This window comes from Podarcis erhardii (assembly GCF_964252035.2).
Source record: "Podarcis erhardii genome assembly, chromosome: 10".
Classification (NCBI taxonomy): Eukaryota; Metazoa; Chordata; class Lepidosauria; order Squamata; family Lacertidae; genus Podarcis; species Podarcis erhardii.
Window position 1 is genome coordinate 74,838,954 of NC_138500.1, and position 13,841 is coordinate 74,852,794.

The 13,841-nt window shown below is 42.9% G+C and overlaps 1 protein-coding gene across 7 annotated transcripts in view; it reads left to right on the top strand.

The window, feature by feature from the left end:
- The window catches only part of FRMD4A (FERM domain containing 4A), a 434,031-nt gene that overhangs the window by 184,391 nt on the left and 235,799 nt on the right, over positions 1-13,841 (top strand). Inside the window, exon 1 of one of the 7 annotated variants that reach the window (XM_081879081.1) lies at positions 12,754-13,225. The exons of 5 other annotated variants lie outside the window; for them this stretch is intronic. In XM_081879081.1, coding sequence (XP_081735207.1) covers positions 13,067-13,225 — 159 coding nt within the window. In that variant the 5' untranslated portion in view covers positions 12,754-13,066. Of the gene's footprint in view, positions 1-12,753; positions 13,226-13,841 lie in introns of those variants that run through there. One more of the 7 variants, XM_081879080.1, reaches the window with a different exon arrangement.

Here is a 13,841-nt window from a genome sequence, read left to right on the forward strand (position 1 = left end):
CACTGGATGGTGCTACCCCATTGTAAGTGAGATTCAGTTGCCACTCTGCACATGGAAGGAGATACTATCTTGTCCTTCATCTCAGGCAGACAAATGGCTTGGCCAGCCCTGGAGATGGGATTCCACTTTCTGTGGTGTAGAGCAGATATCCTCCATCTCATGCACTGCACACAGGATCTTTCATGTGACATCTGATTCTACAGGCGCCCATGCGCCCCCTCAAGGCACAGAGAGGGGACATAAGAATGGTGGTTGGCATGAAACACCTGCTGGCAGTGTGCAGGGACTTCTGAAAATAGACTAACCCTGCTCTTCATGTATGAGCCCATGGATAGAGATGGTGAGTCCTAACTATGCTGAGTCAGAGGTAATTCCTATTGAATTCAGTATGGCTTCCTTCCAGTTAAGTGGATTTAGAATGTCATCCTTAATCTGCTTCCTATTTTGAATTTCAAAACAAAACAAAAAAAGCATGGACTCTATCACTCATTATTGTTTTTCTAACATGGAAATAAATTATCTTTCTTCTGTGCCAAGACCCCGTGACCCCAAAGTTCCCTAGGGGAACATGAATAACCACACAGGACGACAGCATGTTGGGGCTTTAGACTGAATATGGCCACAACTTTATTGGTTACAGTAGACAGTGGTTTGGCAGGAAAGGAAAAAGGAAAGACTGCTGGGCAGGGCTCAATTTAAGGACCCCTAGGAGCGGGCTCAGGTGCCCCCGTTGGCCAGCTGGGCCCTGCCAAGGGGAACACCTGCCAAGGACTGCTGACATTGGCCAATAGATGGCAGCCTGGTGATCTGACCTGCTATTAGCTGGATGACTTGTGTGCTCTGGGGCCTGGCTGCAACGCCACCCACCAAGGAAAGTGAACCGTCTTGCTAACTGCTTCTCAGTTAAAGTCCTAACTTCTTTGCACACCATCTGGATTTTACTACCCGTTTTTGACTACCCTATACCCTCATTTTTAAAGTAAACTTACATTTAAATTTTATTTTCCCCTACCCGCGCTCCAAAGTTTTTGTGACATAACTAATCTGTCCTTTCAGAATACATGAAATGAGAGAGGATGATAGGTTTGTGCTGAACTCAAGGTAGCAAGAGCAACTGCAGTCCTAACTCTACTTACCTGGGAAGAAGCCCCACTGAATTCAATTGACTTGCTTTTGAGTAGACACTATTAGCTTTGCAGCCATACATGGTTTTATGATGGGCAATCAGACAGTTCATTAATTTTGTCATCAATGTGTCAAGGGGATTTTTGTTTGGGTGTTTGTTTTTTTTGTTGTTGTTGTGCTACAAATGACTCCCTGTGTCATTCACTTTTAAAGAGGACATGCAGGGAAGGTGATTGCTTTGCACATATATACTGATGGCAGATATATGCGTCTATGTAAAAAACTAATTTTAAAAATAGGTATATTTCCACATCAGCAAACAATCAGTGGAACACAGACTTGTGGAAAATAAATCATTTGCAGCAGAATGGAAAACACCAGAGGAAAGTGCAAATGACTATTGGAATGGATTGAGGCGTGTTCATACATCCCTGTTAGTGAATTTACTAGTATCATACAAAAACATTGCATTGGAGTGCAAAAATTGGTCTCCCATGGGTAGTATTACCTTGACTAGGTAGTACTACTAAACATTGATTTAGTGCCAACAGTGTGCTGGGTGCTAAATTGCTCAACTGCACACAGCTCCACAAAGTAACATGCTAAATGCATCTGTTCTGCTCAGCTTAGTAATTGATTCAAGGATGTCTATAGTGTGACACAAACCAAGGAATATATCCTTCTGGTGACCTGTGTACATGGATCAGAGCAATCTCATATCATGGCTGCTGGTGGTGGGTTCTTTGCATTAGATAGTGTGTTCTTGTGTGCATGTGTACCTGTAATCTATGCAATTCATTTTACTTACCACCATTTAATGAACATCTAACTAACATTTCCTTGGGCACTGAGGGGAACCAGAGCATCTGTCAAGTCACAAGTCATACCGACTTCTTTGCATGCTATTGTAGTTATAAAATAAAATAAAATTATAAAGCTGTTTCTGTCCTGCTGAGGCTAGTTAACAGGTCCCCTCTTACTTGCTGAGCCTAAAGCTGGGTTCAGATTTATAATGAGAACAGTTGAAGATCATTAAAGTGGTTTCTAATTATCTGCCTGCTTTCCCATCTATCTGTCTGTCTGTCTGGTATTATTTGGTTTTTGTCATGTAACTCATAACATGTTTTAGCTTAAGGTTACCAGATTTGTTTCAATGAATCAGGGGACACTTCAATCAATCAATCAATCAATCAATCAATTAAATACTACACGTTCGGGACATTGATGCTGCAGCGATGGTGGTAGCAGAGGAGCAGTCACCGCCTTGACCTCAGCCACCGCCTTGACCTCAGTATCTTCTTAGAATCATAGAATCATAGAGTTGGAAGAGACCACAAAGGCCATCGAGTCCAACCCCCTGCCAAGCAGGAAACACCATCAGAGCACTCCTGACATATGGTTGTCAAGCCTCTGCTTAAAGACCTCCAAAGAAGGAGACTCCACCACACTCCTTGGCAGCAAATTCCACTGTCAAACAGCTCTTACTGTCAGGAAGTTCTTCCTAATGTTTAGGTGGAATCTTCTTTCTTGTAGTTTGGAACCATTGCTCCGTGTCCGCTTCTCTGGAGCAGCAGAAAACAACCTTTCTCCCTCCTCTATGTGACATCCTTTTATATATTTGAACATGGCTATCATATCACCCCTTAACCTCCTCTTCTCCAGGCTAAACATGCCCAGCTCCCTTAGCCGTTCCTCATAAGGCATCGTTTCCAGGCCTTTGACCATTTTGGTTGCCCTCCTCTGGACACGTTCCAGTTTGTCAGTGTCCTTCTTGAACTGTGGTGCCCAGAACTGGACACAGTACTCCAGGTGAGGTCTGACCAGAGCAGAATATAGTGGCACTATTACTTCCCTTGATCTAGATGCTATACTCCTATTGATGCAGCCCAGAATTGCATTGGCTTTTTTAGCTGCCGCGTCACACTGTTGGCTCATGTCAAGCTTGTGGTCAACCAAGACTCCTAGATCCTTTTCACATGTACTGCTCTCAAGCCAGGTGTCACCCATCTTGTATTTGTGCCTCTCATTTTTTATTGCCCATGTGCAATACTTTTCATTTCTCCTTGTTAAAATTCATCTTGTTTGTTTTGGCCCAGTTCTCTAATCTGTCAAGGTCGTTTTGAAGTGTGATCCTGTCCTCTGGGGTGTTAGCCACCCCTCCCAGTTTGGTGTCATCTGCAAATTTGATCAGGATGCCCTTGAGTCCATCATCCAAGTCGTTGATAAAGATGTTGAATAAGACCGGGCCCAAGACAGAACCCTGTGGCACCCCACTAGTCACTCTTCTCCAGGATGAAGAGGAACCATTGATGAGCACCCTTTGGGTTCGGTCAGTCAGCCAGTTACAAATCCACTGAGTGGTAGCATAGTCAAGTCCGCATTTTACCAACTTCTTTACAAGAATATCATGGGGCACCTTGTCAAATGCCTTGCTGAAATCAAGGTAGGCTACATCCACTGCGTTCCCTTCATCTACCAGTCTTGTAATTCTGTCAAAAAATGAGATCAGGTTAGTCTGACATGACTTATTTTTCAGAAATCCATGCTGACTATTGGTGATCACAGTATTCCTTTCTAGGTGCTCACAGACTGTTTGCTTAATGATCTGCTCCAGAATCTTCCCTAGTATTGATGTCAGACTGACTGGGCGGTAATTATTTGGGTCCTCTCTTTTCCCCTTTTTAAAAATAGGGACAACATTTGCCCTCCTCCAGTCTGCCGGGACTTCGCCTGTTCTCCAGGAATTCTCAAAGATGACTGCCAGTGGTTCTGAGATCACATCTGCCAGTTCTTTTAATACTCTTGGATGCAGTTCATCTGGCCCTGGAGACTTGAATACATCTAAACTAGCCAAGTATTCTTGTACTATCTCCTTAGTTATTCTGGGCTGTGTTTCCTCTGCTGAATCATTTGCTCCAAATTCTTCAGGTCGGGCATTGTTTTCTTTATCGGAGAAGACTGAGGCAAAGAAGGCATTGAGGAGTTCAGCCCTTTCTGTGTCCCCTGTTTGCATTTCACCATCTTCTCCTCTGAGTAACCCCACTGTTTCTTTGTTCTTCCTTTTGCTACGAACATACCCATAAAAGCCTTTTTTGTTGCTTTTAACCTCTCTAGAAAGCCTGAATTCATTCTGTGCTTTAGCTTTTCTGACTTTGTGTCTACACGTACTGGCTATTTGTTTGAATTCCTCTTTGGTGGTTTCCCCCCTTTTCCATTTTTTGTACACATCCTTTTACTATCTCCCTCTTAACAAACTCCCAGCCATCATGAATTCCCTTTCCTTTTAGTATTACTGTCCATGGGATCTCACCCAGCACTTCCCTAAGTTTTATGAAGTCGGCTTTCTTAAAGTCAAGAAATTGAGTCCTAGTATGCTTGGCTGCTCCTTTCCGCTGTGTAGTAAACTTCAGAAGAGCATGATCACTCGCGCCTAATGATCCTTCCACTTCTACCCCACTAACCAGGTCATCAACATTGGTTAGGACCAGATCTAAAATGGCTGTTCCTCTTGTTGCTTCTCCCACTTTCTGGACAACGAAGTTGTCTGCAAGGCCAGTGAGGAATCTGTTTGACCTTATGCTCTTGGCTGAGTTTGACATCCAACAAATATCCGGGTAATTGAAGTCCCCCATTACTACTATCTCCCTTCCTTTTGCATGCTTGGCCATCTGTTCCAGGAAGGCATCATCTATGTCCTCCGTTTGGCTTGGGGATCTATAGTAAACTCCCACAATGAGGTCACTGTTATTCTTCTCTCCCTTAATTTTGACCCAAATGCTCTCACTTTGGCTTTGAGGTTCTAAATCTTGGGTCTCTTCACAGGTATACACATCCCTGACATATAACGCCACTCCTCCTCCTTTCTTGTCTGGTCGGTTTCTCTGAAATAGATTGTATCCCTCCATTATTACCAATGGTGGCACCTGTTTTAGAACTCTGAGGCAGAGAGATCTCTTCCCACATCTTTCAGTCCTGTAACGAAGCCACCACTGTCACAGCAGCGGCCACCCACTTAGTTTGATGCAGACAGGATACGGGACAAGTGTGTTTACCAGTTTCTATTTAGCAATAGTAGCAGCTTCAACTAAAGATTCCAAGATGAGAGACCAGGGAGAGATCCCTACCCCAAATTGGTTACTTTACATTAACTTTTGTTGAAATAGCTGCTACCATCAGAAAGCCGGGACACTTTGTCACTTCTCTAGCAACACAACAAAACAGCAAAAGTCTCATATTTGTCATTCAATGGTTTATAATTCTGTGAAGGGAAATATAGATGTAGGATTGATTTGGCTAAAATAGAATATGCAGCAGTAACTGTTAACTTAAGGAAACCATGGAAGAATGGTTTCCTTTCCTTTCCTTTCCTTTTTGTATTTTGAAAATTTATAAATAAAAAAGTCAGATGGGCGACATATAAATAATGTTGCTGTTGTATTTGAAGTGTTGCTGAACTTTAGATTTCTATAAAGTCTTTATGACATTGACTGTTATACTTTTGATCCATAGCATAGAATTGGCCTTTTTTACAGCTGCCACACACTGGGTCAATGTTAGCATTGAGCTATCCACCATGACCCCTGAGATCTCATTCCTGGCCAGCTGATATTATATGAACAATGTAATGTCTTCCAGGGTCAGGTTGGATAATGGTTTGTTGACCGTCTGTAGGGGGGAATGTTTCTAAGAATGGTTTTTTCGTCTCTTGCAAAGGGAAGATTAATTAGAAGGGTCAGTGCATACTTCATACTTTCCCAGGGTCCTAAATTACTTGTATGCACAAGAATCTGAGAATGTTTTAAAGCAGATCTTGAAGCTCTTATAGTTTGTTAGTAAAAGTCCAGATGTTCCTTTGTGTTTAGACCAGGGGCTGTAAGCTTTTCCAGCTGAGGACTCACCTTTCCTTCAACATATAATATGAGACCCACTTTAAAATTTCTTTATTATTTCTTTATCATATATTGTACATATATGTATAAATCATTTCAAAAGCTTTCCATAGCAGCTAACAATTATAAGCATCAGTTCAAAACAATGGAGCATTAACAGCAATAAATGCTAAAAACGCTTAAAATCCATGTTTTTATCCAGTGGGATAAAAATAGATATCACCGTATCTAAAAACCTAAGTGAACATTAATGTTGGCGTCAGACAAGTATTTTTAGGCAGGGTGCCACCACATGACAACTCTGCTTCAGGTCACTACACACCAAAAACTACCATGGTGTCATTGCTGTAACCCACTCTGGGAAAGGTCACGATTCAGGGCTTGTCCACACTTCCACTTGTCCTGTGTCTAGAAAGCATGGCTCCAAGGGGTTTTCCACTTCTCTCATACTTTCTAGGCACAGTTCTGAGAGGTTTTCCACTGGTCTCCCTGCTTTACTGCTGAATTGGAACAAACAGAAATATGCAGCAATGCCAATAGATGTTTGTTCTGATTTAGTAGTAAAGAGTGGGTTTTCCCGGGGAAAGTGGCGGGACAAATGGATGAATGCAGTGACTACTACACAAAGTTTGTTTAATGCAACAATTGAAGTGTGTTGTCCTTGTGTGAAATGCCTTAGAATTCTGAGTGGTGTGCCAAGAGTTTCAGTAAGGTAGCAAAATTTATTTAAAGGGTTTCTCACACAATTGTGACTCCTAGTCACCCACAGCTCCACTATTTGAAGACAAATGGGTTAGGCGAGGTATAAGGAACCTTTGGCCTTCAAGATATTGCTGAGCTAATGCTCCCATTGGCCTCAACAGGCATTAGCAATGGCCAGAGAGGCTGGGAGTTGGAGTTCAGCAGCCTCTGGTTCCTGATTTAACCCAATGGCAGGGGAATAATGGTTATCACCTTTTGTTGTTTTACTTTAATGTTTAGATGTCTCAAGGTGTGGGACATTGCAAATAAATGAGGTATTGGAAGAAACTGGCCATGTGGCAGTCCTATATGGAAACAGCCCCATCCCCAACTCAGCTCCACAATCTTTGCCTGGAATAAATTACTTTTGTAGCATAATGTAATAATATGTAGAGCAATTTCAGTCTTAAGTAATGCTTTCCAAATAGTGGTAGAAGCCTCCCACAGTTGCAGCACATACACCCGGACAACACCATTACTGGCCCCAACAACATCACACATACCATCTCGGGACTATTTAATTGCTCATCGTCTAACATTGTGTATGCCATAAAATGCCAACAGTGTCCTTCAGCTCTCTATATTGGACAAACAGGCCAGACCTTACGCCAAAGAATAAACGGACATAAATCGGACATCAGGAATCACAAGACAGAGAAACCAGTAGGAGAACATTTCAATCTCCCAGGACATTCTATACAAGATCTCAAAGTAGCTGTTTTACTACAAAGGAATTTCAGAAATAGACTGGAAAGAGAAGCTGCTGAATTACAACTTATCACCAAACTCAAAACCATGGAAAAACCTGGTCTGAACAAAGACCTTGGATTCTTATCTCATTATACATGACAAAGCCATTTTTCACCTTTTCACCCCTTGCTTTTTCCTGTAAGACCTATTGCAGTCGTTAAGAGTCGTCAACAGGCTCATCACAGCTATCTGCCAATCACCTATTCCCACCACCCTTCTGAGTAATACCCCTCCCCACCTTCTCACTATATAGAAGGGTCTGGAAACTTCTGTTTCAGTGTATCTGAAGAAGTGTGCATGCACACGAAAGCTCATACCAAGAACTGACTTAGTTGGTCTTTAAGGTGCTACTGGAAGGAATTTGTTTTGTTTTGTTTTGACTATGGCAGACCAACACGGCTACCTATCTGTAACAGTTGCAGCAGTCTTTACAACCAGTTGGTCGGACTTATAGGAGAGAAAATTCCTATGGTGACAGACCCTGTTTACCATAAGATGTTGGGTCACAAATGTCAGCCCTGCCATTATAATGGCAATGACACTGTACCTCTTGCGTCCCAGGTGCTGCTGGAGACAACACTCTGGGACGACTGCGATCAACATCTCATGCCCAGAAGCATCTGGCTCTCCAGTGTGGAAAGCAGACTGACTGGTGGACCAGATAGATCTTTGGCCTGATCTAGCAAGGCTTTTCTTAAGCTACATTGTGGAAGGAAAAGCTCTAAATAATTATATTATGGAAGTCAGATGTGAATGAAGCAGGGATTACTGGATGATTGTTTCCCTGGGAACAAGAACAAAGGGGGGGGGAGCAAGATCTTCTCATGTGAAATGAACATTCGTATAAAACTCCAACGATAACTCATGCACACAAGATCATAGATATTTTTAAAAGAAGATCAAAGGCAGGAGGGTTTGAATTACAGTTTAGATCTTTTAAAAGGAATCTGCGGTTTTGAACTGTACAAGTAATTAACACCACACGTCAATCAGATGCATTAGCTAAACTGAAAATTAGAAGCATCAAGCCCAAACTAAGCACCACTAGGAATGGAAAATTATGCCACAACAACACTGGGAATTTGGGGGTGGCTCATATTTCTGTGCAGGCATTCATAAGGCCCCCACCATCTTGTATCACAGGTTTGCTGTCCATGTCTTAAAGGAAAGAAGTCCTTTCGACATGGCCAGACTATCACAAGTTATATTTGCTTTCATGTTATGGAGTGAAATTAGAGTGACCAACTACATGGGAGTACAATTGGCCTACTGTCCTTTTCACAGCGGTGGAGATGAGCGGATTTTGGCATAAGTAGTCTTGGAATTCTCAGCACGATAGGCTTGTACATGCCTAAAATCTCTCTTCTACGCAACAGTTAAATGTACAGGAACCCTTTGCTCCTTCTGTATAGTGAATTTGAGAATTAGGGCCAGTAATCATCCTTCCGTCCATTGGCAGCTATTCATGCTTGGATAAATCCACGTTAAATATTATATGAATCTAATCGGCCAGAAAGGCTCCATAGGAGGCTGAGCAAGCTTTTCTAAAACAAGGAGCTCTGTGTTTTAAAATGGTCATTTGTATAGGCTGCACTTAAACGGCTCTCATAGAGTCACCTTACAATCCATGCAGTTGAATAAATACATACTAAGATAATTGGGGGGGGTCTACATAATTACATGTTTGAAAGCAATACAGGGAACAGGGATGCCCCAAATCCTGCTGATGAACTCAGGCCATGCATTTTTTAAAACCATTTTCAAAGAGTGGTCAAGTTGTTGCATTCCCCTTCTTCTTCTTCTTCTTCATCACCTCATTCAAAATAACCAAAGGGATTAAATTGCATGGTGGGGGCAGGACTGCACACAACATGTGACTGGGTCTCATGATATGGAGCCAGCATCCTTAGGAAGCTGCTGGTAGACACAAATCACTGGTACCTTCCTACACACACACACACACACACACACACACACACACACACACACACACACCACAACACAAGGGCTGAGCAATATATGCTTTTCAGCATCACAATATATCACAGGCTGAACATCGTGGTATACTGATATATCACGATGTCAGAAAAAAGGCTGGAGCTATGTAGAGGCATTGGCTGGCTTCATGGTTTTTCCTGCATTGTGATTTTTGCCAGCACCTGCATGAGGCAAGGGAGAGCTGAGCCAGCAGAGTTAAGAGGGGCTGCAGGAATTGAGAGAATTGGCTGCTTCGTGATTTTTCCCACATGGTGATTTTTGCAAAGCACACACAAGCGCAATATGGACTTCAAACCGGTTTTCGATGATACATCAATATATCGCTGTTATGTACTGAGTTGAATAGGATCCAAACTGCAGCAGTCTGATTGGTCCTAGAACAATGCAGCAGTATGATTGGTTGGCAGGAACTACCCAATCATGCTCCAGATAGAAGTGAATCCACAACCTGATTGGCTTACAGTAGAATTCCGGAATTAGCCAATCATGTGCAGCCCATTGTGTAAATAATGTATATAAAGCAGATACTTTGAGGGGACTTTCATTCATTCCTCCTCACCACTATGAGCTGAATAAAGAGCATGAAATCACTTTGCGACTCTGAGTATATTTCAATCGCCCAGCCCTATTGAGCAGTGCCAGGTGGTTGAGCTCAACTGCCAGATCAATCCCACCTCGGGACCATTGGGTCTGGTATGGTTCCAAATTGGATGGTGGGCCAGGTGTTTAGATTCCTGCATTGCAGGGGGTTGGACTGGATTACTTTCAAGGTCCCTTCCAACTCTATGAGTCTATAATTGTAGGAAGTAAAAATGACAGATAGACCAAGCTGCCCATCAGGTTGCTGAGGTTGCTGTTGCCCACCACCCCAGTTAAGCTCATTAGACCCTACTGATGGAGGATGAGACCCCGGCACCCTGACTGTGGCTCCTTCAAACCTGGAGCCACCCATGTAATGGGGGGATGATGACGACATCCCAGAGCCACTCAGGATTTGTTTGCTGTAGCAGTACTGGCTCAAAGTGGTTAACTCACAGCCTGACACACATCATTTCTCCCCCTTAAAGGTACCAGGGGCTCTCCTTGGGGAAATATAACCCTCACCCATGAAGAAACCATGGAGGAGGAGGAGGAGGAGGAGAAACAGGAGGGAAGAAGATTTGCAGGCCTGGTCAGTGGATTCTTATGGAACCCATGGACCAATCAAAGACTCGGAAAGACAGCAGGAGCGTCTTTACTGGCCTTCTGACAAGAGTAGGCACCAACCAAGGGGTCCCAAGCCTTTTAGGGGCCCTGAAACAATGGATCAAAATAATAGTGATTTGATCTTGAAATAAAATTGAGATTTTTGATTGTCCAGAGGCCCTACAGGGTTTAATCCAGCACTGATTCTGTCTGTCTGGGTAGGATGCATGGTGAGGATTGGTTTGGCTCAGTCTAGTAGCATGGCCTATTACAATGCGTTGGATTTGATTCCTGCAGATTCTTTTCTATGTGCTCTGGTGAGAAGAACAGGCATTGTTTAATTTTGCAGTGAAGTGATAACACACGGGGAAGGTTCCTTGAGGAGCAACTTTTTACTTAATTTGTAGAGGAGAGGGGAAACAATTGATGGAGTTTGTGGGGGCAGGATTGAGAGAAACTGTGTTCTTTATTGGGTACAATATGTTTGCAGGGAGCAGTATTTAATGTCTAAAAATAAAAGTGCAGGGAATTGGTGGGGGGAATCTTTGCCATCTGTCCTGTAAATCCTTCTCTTTTATCTTGGTCTGTATGTGGTGGGGGTGTGGAGGAAGACAGAAGGGGCAGTAGCTCTATGGAAAGCATTTCAATTATAGTCTTGCTGGTTAGCAGTGGAAACTAAGGTGTTTTAGCACCTTCCATAGCAAGGAACCTAGACTGAGATCTCTGAGATCATTCCGAACAAGAAACTAGAGACAAGAAGATCCCACCCCCAGCTGGGGTGTGTGTGTGGAAATTCACCATCTAATCCAGCTTCACACTGGCTCATGCTTCAGTTGTCCACTCCCTCTGTGAATTGGTGTTGCTTGCAATGACTTTCTGTAGACTTCCGCGGAATTTTCTGAATATGGTGACATTTATTCTGCTCCGATTTAGTCAGCTACCATCCCCGTAAATGTTCAGTCTTAGCTGTCTGCTAACTGGGTGCTGCTGAATTCAACCCACATTTTACCAGCTTCCTCGCAATATCATGGGGGACTTTTTCAAAAGCCTTACTGAAATCGAGATACACCATGTCCACAGCATTCCCCGGTCCACCAAGCTTGTAACTCCATCCAAAAATAGAAAGGAGATTCATGTGGCATGACTTATTTTTCAGAAACCCATGCTGGGTCTTAGTAATCACTGTATCCTTTCCTAAATGCTCACAGACCAACTGTTGAATTGACTGTTCTAGGACTTCCTGGTATCAGTGTCAAACTCACTGGCCGGTAGCTACCTGTGTCTTCCTTCCCTCCCTTTTTGAAGATGGGGACAACATTTGCCCACCTCCAGTCTGTAGTGGCCTCACCTGTTCTCCAAGAATTCTCTAAGATTATATTAGTACCCTCACCCTGGAAATGTGAATTCATTTAAAGTAGCTAGGTGTTCCCTTACTACCTCTTTTCCTATTTGGGGCTTCAGCTCCCTCAGGTTGGGAATTGCTTTCCTTTTGGTTGAAAACAGAGGCAAAGTAGGTGTTGAGTAGTTCTGCTTTCTCTCTGTCACCCAATAGCATCTCTCCGTCTTCTCCATACAGAAGACCTACCCTTTCCTCGTCCCTCCTCCTTCATTCTGCTGAATCTCCCCAATTTTCAACAACACAAGACTATCAGAAATTAAGTAGGTTAAACTTTCATTTTATTCAATAAGTGGTTTATGATCCTACCTTGAAGCTGCAGTAGTTGCAATATGCTGAACTGTAGTAACAGTTTGATGTAAAGCTTCCACAGTTTGTTTATTTTTAAAAAACATCAGAAAGATGTGTGTTGCAAAGCAATTCTTCATTGGCTCTACTTTACACTTTAAAGAGTTAAAAAGAAAGATGGAATGCCTTGAGAATGTTGGCAGAGAAGGGGAGAGAGAGACAGAAAAGGGGTTTGTTTTCCATCCTCTCTGGACGTAATCCCGGCACTTTGAAGGCTAAGTGATGATTCTAGATTTAAGTTTGTTTCTCAGTTCCTCTGCGAGGAGCTAAGAAGAGAAAAGTGAGATTATAAAGACAGATAGCTGTACCAGCAGACCAACTTTTTAAAAAATATGCAACTCCCTTTGTAGCAAAAAAAGAAAAAAGAACAAAAAGGGGATATTTTTACATTGTCCCTCAGTGCAACAGTATTTTATTTTAGAAGATACACAGAAAACGTTGGGAGAAACTATTCCCTGCAAAGGGGAACTCCTAGCAAAATGGTTTGTTTTGGCTTTGGTGTTTTTCTTTTTCTTTTCCCTTCCTTTCATGGAAAATCACTGTGACATTTTAACCGTGCCATTCTTTAGTAGTCTGAAAAATCAGCAAACCACCCGGGACTACCAGCGCCAGACCTTCCGTTTTGCTAGCTGGCATGGCTGCTGTGCTTTTTAGATTTGAAGATCTGCTGTACAGTTGGGACAGCCTAGTGTGGAACCTGACGTCGCGGGTTCTGGGGACTTATCGATTCAGAAACTTGCAGGTTGTGCGACTAATGCTTAAACCATGGTGCATCTCCAGAGCTGTGTACCAGGTAGGGTAAAATTATTTAAACATATTGGGGACCAGGGTAGGGGTGGTGATGGGGCGACAAGCTCCTAGCCAGTTTTTTACTTAGAGTGCCTGGGAAATCATGCAAGGACGGGTCTTTTGTGGCTGTGATTCTTAGACTTTTTTGTAATGTCTAAGGTTTGCTTTGTGCAGGACCTAATTCTACACTAAATTTCCAGATTTTTTTTCCTTTTGCTATATTAAGATTTGCTGCATTAAGATTTTTCCACTTTCCCCAGGTGGCTCAGGGCAGGGTACATGGGGCTATGATTCTGGCCAGCATCTCATTCTGACAATTCTGACTATTTTGCATGGCAGCTAGAAGGTAGCAAAGACCACTCCTTGCCTCCACTTTCTGGCTGCATCACTGATTTACCTCTACAGACAGTACATGGAAGTGGGCATTGAACAAACCGATAGAGTGCATCCCAGAATCCAGTTCATCATCCTGCAGAACTGTGAGGTCACTGACCACATTCTTGCTTTGCAAAAGGAAGCCTTTCATCCGCTGCTCTTTATTTTCCTGGTTCTGCTGCTCTGTGCACAGGTGGAGTTTGACACAATGCACCAGCCATGCCAAAAGCAGGAAGGAGAGAGCA